Source organism: Arctopsyche grandis, chromosome 11 (genome assembly GCF_051622035.1).
Source record: "Arctopsyche grandis isolate Sample6627 chromosome 11, ASM5162203v2, whole genome shotgun sequence".
Classification (NCBI taxonomy): Eukaryota; Metazoa; Arthropoda; class Insecta; order Trichoptera; family Hydropsychidae; genus Arctopsyche; species Arctopsyche grandis.
In genome coordinates, this window is record NC_135365.1 from 1,912,501 (window position 1) to 1,936,078 (window position 23,578).

Sequence of the window (23,578 nt, forward strand, 5' to 3'; positions counted from 1 at the left end):
GGAACGGTGCGGGTGGGGGAATTAGAAACGACAGTTTAGTTATGACCTCGTTTATTGAGCTTGAATGGCCGAGCCAGGGAGTTGCTCGGCGCCTCTGCCCCTTTATGGCGGGGGCTGTGGATTGAGTAGGCTGTGGCTGGCTGGTCAGGAAGGGTTGACCAGCCACACCAAGACCTTCTCGGTTGGCGTCTCGCGAGCGTCTGAGAGCTCTCCGTGTTCGAGGCTTGGGTCGAAACACGTGGTCGAGCTGGCCGTAGTCGATAAGGGTCGACTACGGGAGAAGCCAGACTCCTCGGAGGGCTTCTATGCCAATGAGAGCTCGCCGTGATCGAGGCAGGGGTCAACCACGGGCCAGCCTGCCTGGTTGAGGCTGGTTTTTACGAGGCTGCTACATCTGGCGGTCCGCGCCGGGATCACCGGACGTACGAACCCACGGGGGAATCTAAAGCCGACTGACAGATGGTCGGTGCAAAGAGTGGGAAAAAAGGCCGAAGGCCGTAAGAGGACAACCAACGGCCATGAGGGCTTTTAGCTTGAACAAATGCTGTGACACGACTTTGGCCTTTTACTTGGATCCTCCACCCACCCCTACGCAACAGTATCTACATTGTGTTATTCTCTGCAATTACCGTCAGTGATACTACAAACACATTGCTGGAGGAGCGAAATGAATGTCTAAAAACAAATACTTCTAAGAGCATTGTGAATAATACCCGACTTGTGCGAAATTGTCGTAAAAGAGATAATTATGGACAAAATAATTCGAAAATGACCCTCCATCATTCACACCAGATATCCGTGAACAAGTTATTTTATATTTGTGAACGAAATATCGGTTAACACAATATTTGTGAACGACATGTCTGTGAGCCGACGGCAGTGAACAAATTGTGTATGAATCGAGACATTTATTTTATTACATTCGATATTTTTAAGTTGGGCAATGTTAAATTATATTGCATTTACAGAAATTTGAGCTCCTGTCAAGCTTGGCCCTCGTCTGTTGCATGACTTCGCTATGCAGGAACTACGCTATTGCTCTAATAAGAATTAAATACAGAGACGATGGAGTGTCGGCTTTGTCTTGGACCAGCTCCGGCCGAGTCTTCTGTCTCGATCTTCGGCAATCCTCATCCAGAGCGTTTGGTGCAACGCATTTGGACGTGCTGTCAAATTCAGGTCGGTTGCTGTTTACAGGTTTACAATTATGGACCCAATTGGTTAACTCTTCACACCGCTTTATCCTACCTTTTTCATCTGCAGGTTAAAAGAGGCGACGGGTTGCCGGACACGGTGTGTCTTTCGTGTAAGACCAATCTGGAATCGCTAATCAGCTTTCGAAAGGCTTGTTTTCGAAGCAACGAAACATCTCAACTGAGGTTAGATGATTGCTTGAAGATCAAGACTGAAGAAGTTTTATTGGAAGATGTAATAGGGGACGATGGGCCTTCGTCACCGAAAATTCCCCGAAAGAAATGTAAAATTTGTTCAAAGACATTTCCCAGTGAATCTAAACTTGTTTCACACCAAAAAAGACATAGTGAAGAGAAGCCGTTCAAATGTGACATTTGTTTAAAATCATTTAATCAGAAATCTTATCTCGACTCACATAAAAAACGGCATACAGGGATAAAACCACACAAATGTGAGATTTGTTTAAAATCATTTGCTCTAAAATATAAACTCGAGTTACATAAAAAATTGCATACTGGGATAAAACCATACACGTGTGATATTTGTTTAAAATCATATATTCAGAAATATCAACTTGTGTCACATTTAAAAACTCACTTGGATAAAAAGCCTTACCAGTGCGAAGTTTGTTTAAAATCATTTAGTATTAAATATAAACTTGTAATACATTTAAGATCTCACACGGGGGAAAAACCTTATGAGTGTGAAATTTGTTCAAAATCATTTTCTCAGAGTTCCTCTCTTGTGAGACATTTAAAATCTCACACGGGGGAAAAGCCTTACAAGTGTGAAATTTGTTCGAAATCATATATTCAAAAATATAACCTCGTTGAACATGAAAAATTGCATACTGGGATAAAACCACACACTTGCAACATTTGTCTAAAATCATTTGTTTGTAAGTATCAACTTGTGAGACATTTTAAATTTCACACGGGGGAAAAGCCTTAGTGTGACATTTGTTTAAAATTATTTATTCAAAAATCTAGCCTTGGCTCACATAAGAAATTGCATACTGGGATAAAATCACACAAATGTGACGATTGTTTAAAATCGTTTAATGAAAATTATAGACTTGTGTCCCATAAAAATTGCATACTGGGCCAACACCACATAAATGTGATATTTGTTTAAAGTTATTTGTTCATAAAAATGAATTTGTAATACATTTAAGATCTCACACCGTAGAAAAGCCTTACAAGTGTGATATTTGTTTGAAATAGTTTTCTAATAAACGCTACCTTGTAAATATATAACTTCAGATCTAACACTGACAATCATTCTTTAAAAAAATTTTGCTCGTGGGTTAATATAAGTTCTTATGAGATGTAATAATAACATAATATGTAAATATAAATATTGTTTATTATATGAATACTGTTTATATTCTATAACTGTTTATATTCTATACTGGGATAACACCACACAAATGTGACATTTGTTTAAAATCATTTAAACGTAAATATCAGCTCGTGTCACATAAAAAATTGCATATTCCGATAAACCGACACAAATATGAAGTTTATTTAAAACAATTCACCCAAAAATCGATCCTCAAGACACATAAAATCTCATTCTAGGAAATAGTTTTATTAATGTGACGTTTAATATATATTTAATATAATCACGTTTAATACATATTTTTTTAAATATCCAGACATGTACCCCCGGCCAATAACCCCCTGGACATTAACTCCCCATGTAAATAAACCTCACGAGACATGATATCTCATTCTAAGAACTAACATAGTCTTATGAATGTGATAAGTTTTTGATAAATATCACATTGTGAGGCATTTAAATACCCACACCATACAAGTGTGATATGTGTTTGAAATCATTTTCTAATAAAAGCTACCTTGTAAGTCACTTGAGATTGCTACTTTGAAACACCAATTGAAACATTTGAGGTAGCTAAAAGCTAACTTGTAAGTCACTAGAGATCTCACACTCTGGGACCCGAACCGTTATTTTTTTCGTTCCAGTTCGGTAAAAACAATATATATCGGTTCAGTTCCGGTTTGTCGGTTTTCTTGTATTTGAATATTAACAAGTTAATGTAAATACACCCACACCAACTATACCTCTCTTTATATGACTTTTCGCTATAACTTATTGTGATCATATATGTAGGTACATAATTAAAATATCAAAATAGAATATTTCCTAGCGTTTGCAGATGCATTGCGGAATAGAGGGTGGATTCCGATGCAGACAAAATACATTTTTTTTTACTTATACTTACTTGACTTTCTCTAGGCTTACCAACTTTTCAACGGGCCCTCATTTTAGGAACAAAAGTGCGACACCAGTTTAGAAATAATCTAGTAGTTTTTTATTCTAAAAGTATGAGTGTATCTATTTTTTAAGTTTTGTGGTTTCAATTTTGATTGAATCCAAATCCCGTAAAAATCATTCAACGTCATTTGCTCGCTGTGCAATTTCATTGTGGATTCTTTTAATCAAATTTATCTCATGGGTTATAAAAGTTGTAATAATAATATAATATGTATATAAAAATATTGTTTATTATATGAATACTGTTGTTTATTATACATATGTACAACTTGAAAATTCGCTAAGCAGAATAAGTTTTTAAACGGAACCTTATTATTATTATTTAATAAATCAGATGTAACAGCTTTAGAGATGATATTTTTATACCAGTATATGATTTCCTATCAGAAACTATTAATAAACAGTATAAATATCGGGGAAGCCAAATGCTTAAACTATTCTAGCTGCGCTATATTTGACTTATTCAGTATTGATGCTGCATTGACGCTTTATGCATTGATGTAGCTAAGCTGTGCAGCACATTAGAGTTGGAACAAAAGGCAACTTTCTCATACAATTTCATGCAAACATACATATGTATATGTATTTTTGTTTCAATTAATCGCGATTGTCACCGGTTTTAGGCCTCGTGTTCCAGTGTCTTGAACGTACCTTTCGGAATGCTCAAAATTCCCGCAGTACATAAACAGATTTACGCCCTGTTTTCATTGGTCTACAATTTCCCGCCCTTGTCCCGTATCACATTCACTTACGCACACTTTACGAGAGGGAGATAGAGATAGAGACCAGACCGAAGACGACGACCTGCAGATCTTCAGTGGAGGAGACAACGCGCCGCGCTTTACCACTGAGCAACATCACAAAACCGACGCAGGTGGCGTCTCGATTGAGAGCCCCTGGCGTCCGTACAGTCGGCTTTCGTGGCCTTACGACCCACGATTTGGCCGATGTTTTTTGATGCTGTCCACCCTCGTCAGCACACGTGTAGTTGTTCGATAACGGTCGCCGCGTAAACATTGTGTTTTTTACGTGGCTCGTTCCTCGCCACTGAATCACCAGCTAGAGGCTGGTGATGTTTGACGATACTTGGAGACCAGCTCCAATATCCGTCTTCTTGTCTGTCTTCTTACCGAAGGCAGACAACTCAGCTACGCGTGGCTAACCTCAAAAGCACGCGTGGTTCTTAATTGACTCCCCCCCCCCTTGTTTTTTCTGTTTGCTCTATGTAAATTCAACTTGCAAATATATTCATCATATACAGCTTTATGACCTGTTTTTGATTACATATAATTTGCTGGCACTCTCCCGTATCACACTCACACTGACGAACACGGTACGAGAGCAGAGCAACCAGAAGCAGAGACTAGACCACCGACGACGAAGGAAGACACCGTGAGGAAACCAGCCCCGCCCACGCTTACCACGAGCTATCTCACAAACCGACATCAGGTGGCTCTTGATTGAGAACCCCTGGCGTCCGTACAGATAAGTAAGTAATATGTATTTACACGGTCTCCGTGGCGAGACAGAATGTTAAACGACAGAAAACGCAAATATCGGAAGGCAAAGATCGAAAATCGAAAGATAAAAAAAAATGGTGCATGGTAAACGGTACATACTCACATAATTTGCGCGAACAAGAGGAACATGCTTTTCCTCCCGTATTCTGCGCACGCACATTAATACGGGAGGAAAAGCCGGTTCTTCTTTTTCCTTTTGTATCCTGCTCGCGCAAATTAAGTGAGTATGTACCGTTTACCATGCACCATTTTTTTTATCTTTTGACTTAAGATCTTTCGATTTTCGATCTTTGCCTTCCGATATTTGCGTTTTCTGTCGTTTAAAATTCTGTCTCGTCACGTAGACCCGTATGGTACAATAGAACCACGATTATCCGGATTGTTAAAAACAAACACAAATTTTACGATTTTGCTGCTTTGAAATTTTATTTTTTTTATTTTATTTTATTTACATATATACCAGGAAGGCCTTACAGGTAAATCCCAATGCGCCTTCCTGGCCAATTACAAATACAAATACAGCATTTTTATTATAAGTCGTTGAATTGCGAGACACTGAAAAAACTCGCAAATTAACGAGACATCTATGAATTGTACATAAATTTTTTATTGTACATCAATCAAATTTTTCAAATAGTGGTGACATAGTAGGTAGGAAGGATTTTTAGCCAATTTTTTTTCTGGGAACCGTTTCAACAATGAAATCAGAGAAAATTGGCAAACTCTGATAGGAAACGATCAACCTGGAGTCACAAATCCAGGTCTGACCAACAGCATACTCTGAAAAATTCATTTTCATTCAGGGATAGAACCCGGCACCTTCTTGACGGTAAGCAGAAGCTTAACGTCCGAGCTATGCTGCTGGCTGCATATTAATTCTAAAATAAGAAGGAGAAATGAATCAGTTGTCTTCAAAATTCAATACTTTGAGTACGTTTGTTTCTTGAAAACTTGATCGCGATTAATTTTTATTGATCGCGAATATATTCTGTTTGTGTGACCAATTTTTAATTTTTGGGTGTGACCAGTTTTCTCGTGACCGATTTTAGGGTGTGACAAGTTTTCTCGTGACCAGTTTTAGGGTGACGGGTGACTGATCTAGAGCGACCGGTTGTCCTGTGACCGGTTCACATTTGACTAGTAGTCCGATTACCGTCGGGTGCACGTTATTTAGTGCAGTCGACCTTAAGTGTCAAATTTATACAATAGATGTCACTAAAGAGTCAAGAGTCGGGTACGAGATAATGGAGTGCAGGCTTTGTCTTCGACCAGCTCTGGCCGAGTCTTCCGTCTCCATCTTCGGATATCCTCATCCAGAGCGTCTGGAACAAAGCATTCGGACCTGCTGTCAAATTTATGTCTGTTGCTGGTTACAGGTTACAATTATTGTGGACCCAATTGGTTAACTCTTATTCCCACCTTTTCTCATCTGCAGGTTAAGAGAGACGATGGGTTGTCAAACATAGTGTGTCTTTCGTGTAAGACCAATCTGGAATCGTTAATCAGCTTTCGAGAGGCTTGTTTTCGAAGCAACGAAACGTCTCAACTGAGGTTATATGACTGCTTGAAGATCAAGACGGAAGAAGTTTTGTTGGAAAATGTAATATGGGACGATGAGCCTTCACTACCGACAATTCACCGAAAGAGTAGTGAAATTTGTTCAAAGCCATTGCCCAGTGAATCTGACCTTGTTTTACATAGAGAAAAGTCTTTCAAATGTGACATTTGTTCAAAGTCATTTAGTATGAAATATAAACTTGTGATACATTTAAGATCTCACACGGGGGAAAAGCCTTACAAGTGTGAAATTTGTTTAAAATCATTTTCTCAAAGATCTAACCTCAGAACACATGAAAAATTGCATACTGGGATAAAACCACACAAATGTGACACTTGCTTAAAATCATTTATTCGTAAACATGAACTTGTGTCTCATTTAATATCTCACACGGGGGAAAAGCCTTACAAGTGCGAAATTTGTTCAAAATCATTTACTCATAGTTCCACTCTTGTTAATCATATAAGATCTCACACGGGGGAAAAGCTTTATAAGTGTGAAATTTGTTTAAAATCATATACTCGAAGGTCCCATCTTCTTTATCATTTAAGATCTCACACGCGTGAAAGGCCTTATGAGTGTGAAATTTGTTTGGAATCATTTACTAAAAAATCTAAACTCAAAACACATGAAAAATTGCATACTGGTATAAAACCACACAAATGTAACATTTGTTTAAAATCATGTATTAGCAAATATGAACTTGTTAGTCATTTGCGATCTCACACAGAGGAAAAACCTTACAAGTGTGAAATTTGTTTAAAGTCATTTACTAAATATTCTGGCCTCAGGACACATAAAAGATTGCATACCGGGATAAGACCACACAAATGTGAAGTTTGTTTAAAAGCATTCATCCAAAAATCTCACCTCAGGACACATGAAAACTCGCATACTGGGATAAAACCACACAAATGTGACATTTGTTTGAAATCATTTAAACATAAATATCAGCTCATGTCACACAAAAAATTGCATATTCCGATAAACCGACACAAATATGAAGTTTATTTAAAACAATTCACCCAAAAATCGATCCCAAGACCCACATAAAATCTCACTCTAGGAAATAGTTTTATTAATTTAACTAATATAACTCGTTGAATATATTTTTTTGTTAAATATCACATTGTGGGTATCCGGACATGTACCCCCTGGACACACACCCCCAGCCAATAACCCCCTGGACATTAACTCCCCACGTAAATAAACCTCTCGAGACATGATATCTCATTGTAAGAACTAGTCTTATGAATGTGATAACTTTTTGATAAACATCATATTATAAGGCATTTAAATACCCACACCATACAAGTGTGATATGTGTTTGAAATCATTTTCTAATAAAAGCTACCTTGTAAGTCACTAGAGATCTCACACTTGGGGACCCGAACCGTTATTGTTTTCGTTCCAGTTCGGTAAAAACAATATATAACGGTTCAGTTCCGGATTGTTGGTTTTCTTGTATTTGAATATAAACAAGTTAATGTAAATACACCCACACCGTCTATACCTCTCTCATCTTTTTGCGGATGATACATTAGTATATATATTAGGTAAGAATTCAAAAGAGATGTGTGATATTTTGAATGTGGAATTGACAAAATAAATAAATGGTTGTGTGTAAACAAATTCAAAATTAATATTAATAAAACAAAAATGAAATGGATAAATAATAAAACTGGTGTAGGTGAAGTGAAAATGGATGACAAAGTAATAGAGATTGTCGATAGCATTAAATATTTAGGTATTTACATAGATTCAAGACTGAATTTTAAGGTACACGCTGAATATATTATAAAAAAAATGGCTAGAAAAGTTGGTGTTTTATGTACGTTAAGAAATGTTTTAAGTTGAAAAAGTAAAGTTTTAGTCTATAATACAATTGTCTTTCCACACGTAGTGTATTGTGCCAATGTGCTTAACTTGTTTAGTGGTCAAAATTTAGGGAAAATACAAAAATTACAAAATAAAACTATGAGAGGTATTTTGAATGTTGGTAGATTAAAAAGTATTAGAAGTATGTTAGATGAATTGGGATGGTTATCGTTTGACGGTGATCGTTTGTTTATAAGTTAGATCATAAGTTATTGCCAAAGTACTTTGATGATTATATAATAAGGAATAGAGATAAACATAGTTTTTATACTAGAAATAAGGATAAACTAATTATAAGTAGAGTAAGAAAAAATAAGACAGCTGAGGGTGATTTTCACAGGGGTGTGCTCATGTATAATACCCTCCCTGACTGCATCAGGTCTGCTAAGACCATGGAAGCATTCTTGCGAGGAGCGAAGAGACACCTATGTGAGGGACAGTACATATAAGTTAAATGGGTCTACCTCACGGGACCGAAAGTGAAACGTTCGAAAACGCAAATATCGGAAGGCAAAGATCGAAAATCGAAATATCTTAAGTCGAAAGATAAAAAAAGGGCCTCTCCCCCCGTCGTACATACTCACTTAATTTGCGCGAGCAGGATACAACAGGAACAAGAGGAACAGGCTTTTCCTCCCGTATTTTATTTACCTGTTGAATATAATAAATTCTAGAAATAAATTTTGTAGTTTTTTTCATTTTCATTCACCTAGTTTAATATTACACAATTTGTTTAATCTGCGAACTCTATTCATACACAAACTAATAACAAATAAATTAATCACACAAGTAAGCATGAACTAAGCATGTAAAATGGGTAAGTTTTGGTATTTTAGGTGGCTCATTACTAGTTTTTATTTTAATTACCTATATTATCAAAGGTAATTGGACTATTCGTCACATTGGGGTGGTCACAAAGACAATTTTTGCCATGAAAATCGCGAATACACAATATTTGGCACTCAAGTTCTCGTTACTATGATAGTTATCGTTAGTATGATGGACTTTTCGGCTGCCAGATGTTCCATTATAGAGATTTTAGTGACTTTGTGACGATTATTTTGTGACCAGTAATCACCGAACCGTTATCAAAATACATACATATGTCCTTTATTCTTCATAATTGTTTATTATATAACATATCAATTCTTATACAAATCAAAATATTTTATTTTAATAGAGTCAAATTAATGTTTTCATTTTATATTACTATTTTTTGACATTAAAAACGTTTCAGAAAAATTAAATTTGATTGAAATACAGATTTAAAATTGGTATTCTCCATGTTTGGAGCTACTTTGCATCTAAATTCTCATGGCGATCGACTTTTGTTGCTTTTTTTTTAGTTCTTAAAATTTAAAAATATTTATTTTTAAAATCAAATACATATTTAAATTATTTTAAAATTTTGGTCATTTCATTTTACAATTCAATCAACTGTTTTTAAAATTTCCCACGTATAATATGTACATTGGAACAATCATTGTTATGGTTTTTGATAGACTTTGGACATTATTTTCATTAATATTAATAGGTGATAAGAAACTGTAAATTTTATGAAGCTCGTTTATTTCAAAAAGCTTTTTATTAAATTGATTCAATATTTTTTGTGTTCAAAGAAATTGAACCATTCTTTTTTGAAGAGAGGTCGCATTATTATCCTTTCTCACAATTAAAAGTATTCTTATTTCGTGCAATAACAAAAACATATTCATTTGCTCAACCCCCTTACCTTAACTTCTCCCAAAAGAATTAAAAATATTCTCCTTCAAAAAACTTTAAATCTAATTTAATTAATTATTGTTTATATTTTATTGTAAAATATGGAAATCATTATTATTTTCCAAATTCACTCTCGTAATTGAGATCGACCAAATTTTGCTTCGAAATCACCCTAGTTTATTATCATTTGCCAATAGCCCTTAAATATACTATGTACTTCAACTTTGGTTATTTCACACTATGGTAGTGTGAAAAAGCGGGTTTGGTGCATCTGCTCTAAAATCGCCAGATTAACAGAACGGCAGCTTTAAACGTAATTCTCGTTTTCTCGAATGATAGATTGCACATCAGATGACGAGTTACCTTTAGATGTGCACAGATGCAATTATTAAAATTGAGTTGGATCTTTCTGGCGAATTTAATAAGGCAAGATTCGGAACTTATCGAATCTTGCCTTATTAAACTCGCCTGAAAGATCCAACTCAATTTTAATAATTACCATTTTAATAATTGCATCTGTGCACATCGAAAGGTTACCCGTCATCTGCAATATATCATTCGAGAAGATGAGAATTGCATAGAAAGCAGCCGTCCGTTAATCTGTCGTTTAATTTGTCTGGCGATTTTAGAGCGGATGCACCGCATCCTGAAAAAGCACATTCATATTTCAATTAAAATAAAGTTTGTGTTTGCATCAAAGATCTGTCTTGAGATGAGCTTTTGCGAACTGAAAAAAAATGGGCCGCCGTACGATGAACAATTATCGGTCATAGCAGGTATAAAAAAAATGCACCACTGAGAAATCAACAAGAAAAAACAAAAATAATCGAATTCCAACGTAATATATTTTAATCAGTCTGGTTACTTCCAGACACCCCAAATGCCGAGTCACTGGACATGATACGATGATATTTGGCTGATATTAATTTCACCGCTAATTGTTGTTTAAAATACAAAATTGAAAATCAACTAGAATGTAAAATCGAATAAAAAAGTAGTAAGTACATATGTTAATATTATAGTATCCTAACATAAAAATACTCGGCTAACTATAAACCACACAAACTAGTGACGAGAAAACAAACAAAAATTCACGTGTTCATATACATGTTCATATGTGTGCCTTAGGGAAAAATTTCGGCGAGTGCGAAAAGTATTTCAGTTGAACTTTCAATGCTGTGTATACGGCGATTGGTGGAGATGGCCGATTGGGACATACGAGAGTTTGTGGGGACGGGCGAGAATCCAACCCCGTTTTTGTGGATATCGCAGTGGCGAGTTGTCCGTAGTGGATTGCGGCAATAGCCAAATCATCCCGTGTGGGTACCGCTTTCGAGCAACCTTTCCGGGAACCGCTTAGTACATATGTAATTACCTTTTTTTTAATTTTCGAATATTAGAATAACTCTTCATTTAAAAAATATTAATAATAATTTGCTATCAAAATATAAGCTCTTTTACTGCATTGCAACGCATGCCGGGTTCACTGTGAAAAAAAATCGCCCAAAAACGGGATTGAGTGTCATTGCAACGCTATAATTTCAAATGTTTTCGCGTCGCGACCAACGTGTTCGTTGCCTGCGTTGTTCCGACAAGTGGGAACGGGAACGGGAACTGCATGCGTTATTGTGGCATTGCAACGCATGGCGGGTTTCGTTCGTTGTCAGTTTTCAGTTCGTTGCCTGCGTTGTTCCGACAAATGGGAACGGGTACGGGAATTGCATGCGTTATTGTGGCATTGCAACGCATGACGTGGCATGTATATGGGATCGGTCATTTTGCAACTTCAGAACGACACGTCGCATCAACCAAGTTGTTCGCGAGTTGAGCGGTGCGGCCCGGCCCGTTGGGTCTGACCGCACTATACGGCAATCGAGCGATCCGACACTTCACAGTTAACGAAACAAGACACTGACGGTCACAGCTAACGAAAATATCCACAAACACATTTTTTCTAGATCATGAAAACGTGATCAGTAATCAATTCTGAGTTAATAATGTCTCGTACTTTTTCATACAAACAATAACTGTCGTGTCGTGTGCACGTTGTTTAGTGCAGACAGACCTTAAGTGTCAAATTTATACAATAGATGTCATAAACAAAGAGTCGGGTACGACATGATGGAGTGCAGGCTTTGTCTTCGACCAACTCCGGCCGAGTCTTCCGTCTCCTTCTTCGGCGATCCTCATCCAGAGCGTCTGGAACAAAGGATTCGGACCTGCTGTCAAATTTATGTCAGTTGCTGGTTACAGGTTACAATTATTGTGCACCCAATTGGTTAACTCTTATTCCCATCTTTTCTCATCTGCAGGTTAAGAGAGACGATGGGTTGCCAGACATAGTGTGTCTTTCGTGTAAGACCAATCTGGAATCGTTAATCAGCTTTCGAGAGGCTTGTTTTCGAAGCAACGAAACGTCTCAACTGAGGTTATATGACTGCTTGAAGATCAAAACGGAAGAAGTTTTTTTGGAAGATGTAATATGGGACGATGAGCCTTCACTACCAACCAATCACCCAAAGAGTAGTGAAATTTGTTCAAAGCCATTGCCCAGTGAATCTGACCTTGTTTTACATGGTAGAGAAAAGCCGTTCAAATGTGACATTTGTTTAAAATCGTTTAGTATTAAAAATAAACTTGTGATACATTTAAGATCACACACGGGGGAAAAACCTTATAAGTGTGAAGTTTGTTTAAAATCATTTTCTCAAAAATCTAACCTCAGAACACATGAAAAATTGCATACTGGGATAAAACCACACAAATGTGACACTTGCTTAAAATCATTTATTCGTAAACATGAACTTGTGTCACATTTAATATCTCACACGGGGGAAAAGCCTTACAAGTGTGAAATTTGTTTAAAGTCATTTACTCAAAATTCTGGCCTCCAGGTACATAAAAAATTGCATACCGGGATAAGACAACACAAATGTGAAGTTTGTTTAAAATCATTCACCCAAATATCTTACCTCAGGACACATGAAAAGTTGCATACTGGGATAATACCACACAAATGTGACATTTGTTTAAAATCATTTAAACGTAAATATCAGCTTGTGTCACATAAAAAATTGCATATTCCGATAAACCGACACAAATATGAAGTTTATTTAAAACAATTCACCCAAAAATCGATCCCAAGACCCACATAAAATCTCACTCTAGGAAATAGTTTTATTAATTCAACTAATATAACTCGTTTAATATATTTTTTTGTTAAATATCACATTGTGGGTATCCGGACATGTACCCCCTGAACACATATCCCCGGCCAATAACACCCTGGACATTAACTCCCCATGTAAATAAACCTCGCGAGACATGATATCTCATTCTAAGAACTAGTCTTATGAATGTGATAACTTTTTGATAAATATCACATTGTGAGGCATTTAAATACCCACACCATACAAGTGTGATATGTGTTTGAAATTATTTTCTAATAAAAGCTACCTTTTAAGTCACTAGAGATCTCACACTCAGGGACCCGAACCGTTATTTTTTTCGTTCCAGTTCGGTAAAAACAATATATATCGGTTCAGTTCCGGTTTGTCGGTTTTCTTGTATTTGAATATTAACAAGCTAATGTAAATACACCCACACCGTCTATACCTCTCTTTATATGACTTTTCGCTATAACTTATTGTGATCATATATGTAGGTACATAATTAAAATATCAAAAGAGAATATTTCCTAGTGTTTGCAGATGCATTGCGGAATAGAGGGTGGATTCCGATGCAGACAAAATACATTTTTTTTTACTTATACTTACTTGACTTTCTCTAGGCTTACCAACTTTTCAACGGGCCTCATTTTAGGAACAAAAGTGCGACACCAGTTTAGAAATAATCTAGTAGTTTTTTATTCCAAAAGTATGAGTGTATCTATTTTTTAAGTTTTGTGGTTTCAATTTTGATTGAATCCAAATCCCGTAAAAATCACTCAACGTCATTTGCTCGCTGTGCAATTTCATTGTGGATTCTTTTAATCAAATTTATCTCATGGGTTATAAAAGTTGTAATAATAATATAATATGTATATAAAAATATTGTTTATTATATGAATACTGTTGTTTATTATACATATGTACAACTTGAAAATTCGCTATGCAGAATAAGTTTTTAAACGGAACCTTATATTATTATTTAATAAATCAGATGTAACAGCTTTAAAGATGATATTTTCATACCAGTATATGATTTCCTATCAGAAACTAGTAATAAACAGTATAAATCTCGGGGAAGCCAAATGCTTAAACTATTCTAGCTGCGTTATATTTTACTTATTCGGTATTGATGCTGCATTGACGCTTTGTGTATTGATGTAGCGAAGCTGTGCAGCACATTAGAGTTGGAACAAAAGGCAACTTTCTCACACAATTTCATGCAAACATACATATGTATATGTATTTTTGTTACGATTAATCGCGATTGTCACCGGTTTTAGGCCTCGTGTTCCAGTGTCTTGAACGTACCTTTCGGAATGCTCAAAATTCCCGATTTTCAAAAATTTTATATTATGAATACTTTTTAAGCAATTTCAAAGAAACAAATTTACAGATTTAATAAAGAAGTAGCAAAGTGTTATGAAACAATGACAGATTATTTGAAACAATGAACAATACCATTAAAAAAATATTCTGTGTTTTCCTGGATTAGCTTGGAAAAAGTACCAGAATGGTTATGGAAAATTCTAAAAACAGTAACGATACGAATAATATTAAAACAAATGACACATATTTGTTTCATTAAATAAAATTATTATATTGAATAAAAATATCAATAATTTTATTTTACTACTGCCATCTATGTATAAAATTAATGACTACGTGACGTCACCGAGATTAAAAATTTTCGGACTAGTTTCGTTTCTTAAACGATATTTTATCTCTATCGTAATGGCGGAAGATCCATTTACTTGTATTGATGAGCAAAATGGCAAAGTATGAAAGAGGCAAACTTTTTCCTGAATTGTAATCATAAGTGAAACGTTAAGGAGGTATGTTAAAAATTATGTTAAAATTAAGAATTACAATCTCCAAATTGGAATGGAAAAATGGGTAGTTATGTATATTTTCGCAAATAAAAATGGGACTTTTTGAACACTATAAAAATGATATCGAATGTGCGAGTATATTTTCTCCATTACAGGGCATGGTGGAGATTCAATGAACCGATGAATGAAATGGAGTTTCTATAGATGTATTTGAAAGTATTCCACAGTGCATTGAAAATGATGTATTATTTTAATTTTTGCCAAATGTATAATATATGTATGTACTTAATCTAATAAAAAAGTATACAAATTCATGTTTAAAATTGTTTTTATTCCTGTCTACATTTTCGTTTATTTTTGACTGTTCTTGTTCCAATTAACACTTGCATACACATGAAAAATTAATTATCATGCATACATATGAAAAACGGTTAGTAAATATATCAGGGCGTGCGGTAAAAGTCTCTCTCCCCCCGTCGTACATCCTCAAAAAGAGAGATAATTTCACCGCATGCCCCTGACATTTATTTTATGACAACATACCAGGAAGGCATTACAGGCAACCCCAATGCGCCTTCCTGGCCAATTACAAATATTGCAGCATTTTTCATTACATAAGTAACTGAATTACGAGACACTGAAAAACTCGCAAATCAATGAGACATCAATCAAATCGTACACAAAATTATTTATTGCACATTAATCAAACACAAATTATTGGTGACATATTGTATATATATATATGAAGGATTTTGGCCAATTTTTACCGGGAACCGTTTCAACAATGAAATCAGAGAAAATTGGCAAACTCTGATAGGAAACGATCAACCTGGAGTCACAAATCCAGGTCTAACCAGCAGTATACTCTGAAAAATTCATTTTCACTCGAGGCCCGGCCCTGGGATCGAACCCGGCATCTCACCTTTGCCATGCACCTTATTTTTTTGATCTTTGCCTTCCGATATTTGCTTTTTCGACCATTTCACTTTCGGTCCCGTTAGGTAGACCCAACATACGCGCTCATAATGGCGCATTCACATATATATGTAAGTATGCAAGGCCGTAGAGATAAAATCCGGGCCACGGGCCAATTTGAAAATCCGGGGGGTTCCCTTGACCCATTTTAGGAATGTAAAAAAAAATGATGTGGGTATTTCAATTAATATTGTTGCGTAGGGGTGGGTGGAGGATCCAAGTAAAAGGCCAAAGTCGTTTCACAGCATTTATTGGTGATTAAGGAGATACACGCACTGGCAGTTTCCGTCCCCTTGAAATACCAATTGAAATACTTACAAGGTAGCTTTTAGCTACCTCAAATGTTTCAATTGGTGTTTCAAAGTAGCAATCTCAAGTGACTTACAAGGTAGCTTTTATTAGAAAATGATTTCAAACACATATCACACTTGTATGGTGTGGGTATTTAAATGCCTCACAATGTGATGTTTATCAAAAAGTTATCACATTCATAAGACTAGTTCTTACAATGAGATATTATGTCTCGTGAGGTTTATTTACGTGGGGAGTTATTGGCCGGGGGTATGTGTCCAGGGGGTACATGTCCGGATACCCACAATGTGTTATTTAACAAAAAAATATATTAAACGAGTATTAAAATTAATAAAACTATTTCCTAGAATGAGATTTTATGTGGGTCTTGGGATCGATTTTTGGGTGAATTGTTTTAAATAAACTTCATATTTGTGTCGGTTTATCGGAATATGCAATTTTTTATGTGACACAAGCTGATATTTATGTTTAAATGATTTTAAACAAGTGTCACATTTGTGTGGTTTTATCCCAGTATGCAACTTTTCATGTGTCCTGAGGTGAGATTTTTGGGTGAATGATTTTAAACAAACTTCACATTTGTGTGGTCTTATCCCGGTATGCAATTTTTTATGTACCTGGAGGTGAGAATTTCGAGTAAATGACTTTAAACAAATTTCACACTTGTAAGGTTTTTCCTCCGTGTGAGATCGTAAATGACTAACAAGTTCATATTTACTACTAAATGATTTCAAACAATTGTCACATTTGAACGGCTTTTCTCTATTATGTAAAACAAGGTCTGATTCACTGGGTAATGGCTTTGAACAAATTTCACTACTCTTTCGGTGAATTGTCGGTAGTGAAGGCTCATCATCCCATATTACATTTTCCAACAAAACTTCTTCCGTCTTGATTTTCAAGCGGTCATATAACCTCAGTTGAGACGTTTCGTTGCTTCGAAAACAAGCCTCTCGAAAGCTGATTAACGATTCCAGATTGGTCTTACACGAAAGACACACTATGTCTGGCAACCCATCGTCTCTCTTAACCTGCAGATGAGAAAAGGTGGAAATAAGAGTTAACCAATTGGGTCCATAATATTGTAACCTGTAACCAGCAACAGACATAAATTTGACAGCCGGTCCGAATGCTTTGTTCCAGACGCTCTGGATGAGGATATCCGAAGATGGAGACGGAAGACTCGGCCGGAGCTGGTCGAAGACAAAGCCTGCACTCCATCATCTCGTACCCGACTCTTGACTCTTTAGTGAGATCTATTGTATACATTTGACACTTAAGGTCTGTCTGCACCAAACAACGTGCACACGACACGACAGTTATTGTTTGTATGAAAAAGTACGAGACATTAGTAACTCAGAATGCATATCTAAGTTTCGCACCTCACTCTCTCACTATGTGCACGAGTGAGAAGTGTATATCAATCGTTGAGCTCGATCGGGTTACGATTATATGCCTAAGTTGTTTTCCATCCGAATTTACGTTGCTACTATTACTCGCCACCGGTGTCGCGTCGATAGCTCACACACACACTAACAGACATTTGTTTACATTTTAACATTTGACAGTTGACGTGTGTGTACTCCATACTGCGGCATATATAATACATTCATGAGTCAGTGTACACTTTTCTTCGAAGCCGTTGATATAGCTGAACACCATCTAACTCCTCTATCATGTCCAACTTTTCTAAAGAATACAAACATAACCCCGTGAGTTCCACATCAGATGACGGTTTATCCATAAAGCTTTTTGCCGGGATGGATTTCATTGTATGCTGGTCTAACATATTCAAGGTGGATTGTTTCCAAGTGATTTCAATGCTATTTTCATAGTATAGTGGATGTGGTGGAGGCAGTTATCATATATAATGCAATTGTCCGACCACATTTTATGTGTTGTGGATCTTTTCTGTAGGCTAGGCTAAGATAGGCTGCAAAAATTACAGAATAGAGCCACGAAGAGTATCTTAGATGCACATAAATAGGTATATTAGTATAAGATCCGTGTTAAAGTTGTGGCGGCTCGCTTATACGACATGGTCGAGTTTGGTTGCCTTCCTGCGAGTGGGGACCAACCCGGCTGGGTTCGGAGAGCCGCTACTCACCCTGTCTTCAGCTGTCATATAATAAACACGTGCATTAACATGCCAGTCGTCTCATTCGTTCATCCTCCATACTGGTGACCCCCGACATCGCCACGCAGCCTCGATCAATTTCAACATGCCGCTCATCCCTGCCTCGCCGAGTCAGGCGGGAAAGCTACCCGCCACGCCCCCATCGCCATCAACAGAGCGCGTCGCGGCCCGCGGGTGACAATAAACGAGCAGACACGGCTACCTACCTACCTACCTACCGACTGGAGTCCAGCCAACGTCGATGACAGGTGCTTTAAAAAATGGGGGAGCGAATGAGACGACGATCTTGACAGCTGGATGTGGAGTCATGCGCGATCCACTACACATAGAACGGTCATCCAGCACCACAAGACATACACCACCTCAGCACCATCATCATCATCATCATCATCATCATCAAGGCCCCGTCCGTCCCCACGAGCGTCGTCACGCCGAGACGGGCGGTAGCGCTACAACACCTCCACGAGCCACAACGACTCACAGTCCAGCTCGGAGTATCATCAACCACATCGATGCCCCTGCCGCCCCCGCCGCCCCACCAACCGACATCAGCCTCAGAAGAGCGGCGCCGCCGCAGCATCGCATCGCATCGGCGCGACCATCGGACCAGCCACCGTCCTGCTCGTGACGTCACCGCCCTCGAATCTACCGACCATTCAGGGCGGTACACCTATGTACACAGCGGATGACCCACGTCAACAATTTTTTTTCTCCCCACGTAATAATTTTTTCTCTTCGTGTAACAATAATTTTTTTCTTTTGTAAAATTTGTTTCTTTGTAATTTTGGTATCGCTGATGCTGGGGGGGGAGTGATGTGGCGGCTCGCTTATACGACATGGTCGAGTTTGGTTGCCTTCCTGCGAGTGGGGACCAACCCGGCTGGGTTCGGAGAGCCGCTACTCACCCTGTCTTCAGCTGTCATATAATAAACACGTGCATTAACATGCCAGTCGTCTCATTCGTTCATCCTCCATAAAGTATTTTATAAATTTGATGATACTCTGAAAATATATATGTCGGTTTTTATTTATGAGTTAGATAAGAAAATGTTAAGGTATTTCGATGGATATTTTATTAGAGGTATGGGGGAAGGCGAGTGCAACAGTGACGGTGTTGTTTAATCTGACGAAGAGAATGCTTCCCGCAAAACGGTGACTGACCGTGCATCACATTGGTATTGCCAGAACCCCGGCGGTCACCACAGAGGGTTACATTTACATAAATATAGCATTAGAGGTAGCAATAAATCACAGAATTTAAAATTAAATAAGAGTAGGAAAAACGTGTATGTATGGAAGTGTTGTTACTTATAATAAGCTACCAGATGAAATTACAAATATACTTTGTAACGCGACGTTCTCCCAAGTGTCCCTTAAGTTGGTAGCGGTAGTAACCTTTAGGTTGGCACCAGCTACTTTACCGCGCCAAACACACTACCCGTCTCGAGAAGGGTCGAGACGCGGTCTCTCCATCTCCAGCCACCGACCGGGACGGACCTCCCTCCAGCATCTCCGCCGAGCGTCTTCAGAGACGCCCAGAGATCGCCATCTTGTGTCCACACGAGGCAGTACGGAGTTTGTCTCCTGCCTTCCCCTCCCACTTCTGTGACGATACCACAGGGCCAGCTTCCGGAGGAAGCTGTTATCAACGCACACGACTTGCAGTCAGGAACCTCCCCGACTATATACATTTATATAACTATCCCAAGGTTAGTCCCCGTTTCCCACATAACACGACTCTTGGAAGAATAACGACATATAACGCCCTCTGCATAAAGACGCGCGTAATACCGTTCATTACAACTTGTAATATTGATAAACTTATGGTAGCTGTAATAAACAAATAAAACCTTTATTGTTTCAACACTCTACAATCACACATCCTATTCAAATCTAAACTATCAAATATCATTCTGATTGTATAGATACTCCTTTCAAAATTTCAAAACTTGTCTACCTAAATCTTGTTTACACAAAACTGCTATTTGGAAAATATAATATAAGCATTTGAGAATAATGGTTATAATTTTTATCATCTCTTCCTCGTCCCTATAACAAGCTATTCGCTTCACAAAATAATTTTATTTCTGAAAAGCTCGCCAGCCGCTACACACATATGAATTGTCATCGTAGTATATTCTGCTTTTTCATTTACATGTTATATTTAAGAAAGAAAATAACTGTATCATAATGCAATTTTATAGAGTTATAATTACTTAAGTATGTTTCGAAATCTTAATTCACTGAAATAAATCCCAATTTATGATTGATCGTGTAAATATAATATGACTCGGAATTCCCAAACATTGGCTATTTTTTTTTTTTTTTTTGATGCTTGACCATTTCTCGTCCACCTTGATTTTTCGGTTTTAAATTGAAATTAGAGTCAGGTAATTGGGTTTAAATACGGGCCACTCAAGCAACAGAATAGCATTTATTCATATAAAAGCATTAAAGTATAATTTTAACCTTTCCTTACCGGTGATAGAAACATAGTCGACATTTACTCTAATTGTGTGAATATCTCTGTAAATATACTAAATACAGAGTTCATATTTTGGGTATTCCTCAGCAATACATTAATGTATTAGATAGAATTATTATAATATACACGTATTTATCTGACGCAACAGAAAAAAATATTTTATCGAAGAATCGGGCATAATGCGCAAATGCAGTGTGTGTTATTAGGTTTTTTCCTTTTGTCGTGTCCCGTTCTCGGTGCGCGCGTGTTGTTTTTTTCGTTTCGGAGCTTTTTTGTACCGTGTGGACCAGCACTTTATTTGTGTTTCTTGATTATTATATAGTAAATACGGTAATAATTATTTAATGTTATTTTTTTTTAATTTGCTATGCTACATTGTATATTATATTTATATTTTCAAAGACATAATTTTACTGATACGGAAGATTTTATTGAAGATATGGAAGATACAGATTCGGAATTAGAGGCCAGTGAAAATGAAGACGAAGAAGTGTATACATCGAATCATGGATTTCAATGGAATTCATTACCACCATCATCCTCAAGACGTAGAGAGTGCAATATTGTTACCGAAAATTCAGGACTTATAAATGGTAGCACTACTGTAAATACTATTAGAGAAATGTTCTCTTTGTTTATAAATTCAAATATGGTGAGAGAAATATGTGAACAAACGAATCGTCAGTTACATCGTACATCCACGAAAATTATCGAGCCGATATTGGCAGAAGAATTGCTTGCATTCATTGGAATAATGCTTGCGTCTGGCAGAAATAGGACCCGAAAATTAGGCTTAAATGAATTGTGGACTAATGACAGCGCTTTTTGCCAACCATTTTTTACGGCATCTATGTCTCGGGATAGGTTCATCACAATATTCAGTCAAATTCGTTTTGACGACAAAGAAACCAGACAAGAAAGAATACACGTGTCGTCTGATAAATTAGAACCTATCAGGACAATTTTTAATGAATTTGTAGAAGAATGTAAACGTAATTATTCTCCAAGTTGCAACATTACTGTGGATGAACGTTTGGCTACCTATAGAGGCAATTGCCCATTCCGCGTGTATATGAAGTCGAAACCCGGTAGATATGGAATAAAAATGTGGGTATCGGCTGACTCTTCAACAGCATATATATTAAATATACAGGTTTATACAGGTATGGTTAATAATTGCCGAGAGATAAATCAAGGGAATCGTGTAGTGATGGATTTAGTTCAACCGCAATATGGCACCAATAGAGGTGTAACAACGGACAACTTTTTTACTTCGGTGGCATTAGCTGATAGCCTTTTAGATAAAGGGCTAACTCTAACTGGTACCCTACGTAAAAATAAACGGCAAATTCCCAAAGAATTTTTACCATCGAAACATAGACTTTTACACAGTAGCTTGTTTGGTTTTACATCAACCAAGACATTAGTTTCGTATGTGCCAAAAAAAATAAAGCAGTTTTGCTATTGTCTACTCAATTTCATGAAAGTGAAGTGAGTAGTCATGAAGAAAAGAAGCCGGAAATAATAATGTTTTATAATAAAACAAAAGGTGCAGTAGATACCGGCGATAAAATGACAAGTGAGTATTCTTGTGCAAGATCAACAAGAAGATGGCCTTTTAGAGTGTTTATGGAGATGCTGGATATAGCTGCGCTAAATGCATATTTGCTATGGGCGCAGAAATATCCAGAATGGAAGGCGAATAACAGAAGTCGACGAAAATTATTTATTAGAGAACTTAGTTTGGAATTAGCTATGCCCAATATTGTATTTTTTTTATTTACGTTTACTTCTCATTTTTTTTTATCAATTTATGTATTTGTGTATTAAAATTATTATTGTGAAAATAAATACATGAAAAGTACATATAAACATATTTTATTTTATTTGATGAAAAAATTGAATATATTTTTACGCATAGGTTTTGAATCATCGCGTAATTCTGGCGGATGTGGCGTGATCACTGATCAGCGAGTCGCGGAGTGGGGGCCTAGTGTTCGTCCTCACTTGGAGATGGGCGGCCTTCTGGGATTGTCGTTCACGCGTCTTCAATTTCATGCTTTTTAGATCGTTTTTAGCAGTATATTACCAATATTGATACATATATATTCATTTATATAGATACGGACTATTACTATAGTCATGAATAGAAGGAAAAATGATTAAATATTCATATTTATCAGACTTTAAAATCACGAATTTCTAGAACGACTGAGTCGACATCACCGCTGCACGCGTAATTTTTTAGCACCGTAAGGGAAAGGTTAATAACATTTAAAACAATCGTAACAAAAAATATATATTCATTAATGTAAAACATGTGGCGGCTCGCTTATACGACATGGTCGAGTTTGGTTGCCTTCCTGCGAGTGGGGACCAACTCGGCTGGGTTCGGAGAGCCGCTACTCACTCTGCCTTCAGCTGTCATAAATAAAACACGTGCATTAACATGCCAGTCGTCTCATTCGTTCATCCTCCATAAACACAAAAAAGACACATG

General features: G+C 36.9%; 3 protein-coding genes and 1 long non-coding RNA gene across 5 annotated transcripts in view; 3 read left to right on the forward strand and 1 right to left on the reverse strand.

The window, feature by feature from the left end:
- LOC143919155 (uncharacterized) overlaps window positions 1-454 on the forward strand; it is an 11,599-nt gene extending 11,145 nt beyond the window's left edge. Inside the window, exon 2 of one of the 2 annotated variants that reach the window (XR_013261189.1) lies at window positions 60-454. This is a non-coding gene — a long non-coding RNA (uncharacterized LOC143919155). The other variant, XR_013261188.1, reaches the window with a different exon arrangement.
- Window positions 455-960: 506 nt separating this feature from the next.
- Window positions 961-2,459, forward strand: LOC143919134 (uncharacterized). The gene is made up of 2 exons (XM_077441325.1): window positions 961-1,179; window positions 1,264-2,459. Exons 1-2 carry the CDS (start codon window positions 1,066-1,068, stop codon window positions 2,143-2,145), a joined length of 996 nt encoding a protein of 331 aa, XP_077297451.1. The 5' UTR covers window positions 961-1,065; the 3' UTR covers window positions 2,146-2,459.
- Window positions 2,460-6,081: 3,622 nt separating this feature from the next.
- On the forward strand, window positions 6,082-9,122 carry LOC143919112 (uncharacterized). Its single transcript, XM_077441300.1, has 2 exons — window positions 6,082-6,370; window positions 6,448-9,122. Exons 1-2 carry the CDS (start codon window positions 6,257-6,259, stop codon window positions 7,621-7,623), a joined length of 1,290 nt encoding a protein of 429 aa, XP_077297426.1. The 5' UTR covers window positions 6,082-6,256; the 3' UTR covers window positions 7,624-9,122.
- Window positions 9,123-16,377: 7,255 nt separating this feature from the next.
- On the reverse strand, window positions 16,378-19,089 carry LOC143919140 (uncharacterized). Its single transcript, XM_077441332.1, has 2 exons — window positions 17,564-19,089; window positions 16,378-17,487 (listed from the first exon to the last, which is right to left on the reverse strand). The coding sequence occupies exons 1-2, from the start codon at window positions 17,723-17,725 to the stop codon at window positions 16,813-16,815; spliced, it is 837 nt and encodes a 278-aa protein (XP_077297458.1). The 5' UTR covers window positions 17,726-19,089; the 3' UTR covers window positions 16,378-16,812.
- Between the last annotated feature and the right edge of the window lie 4,489 nt (window positions 19,090-23,578).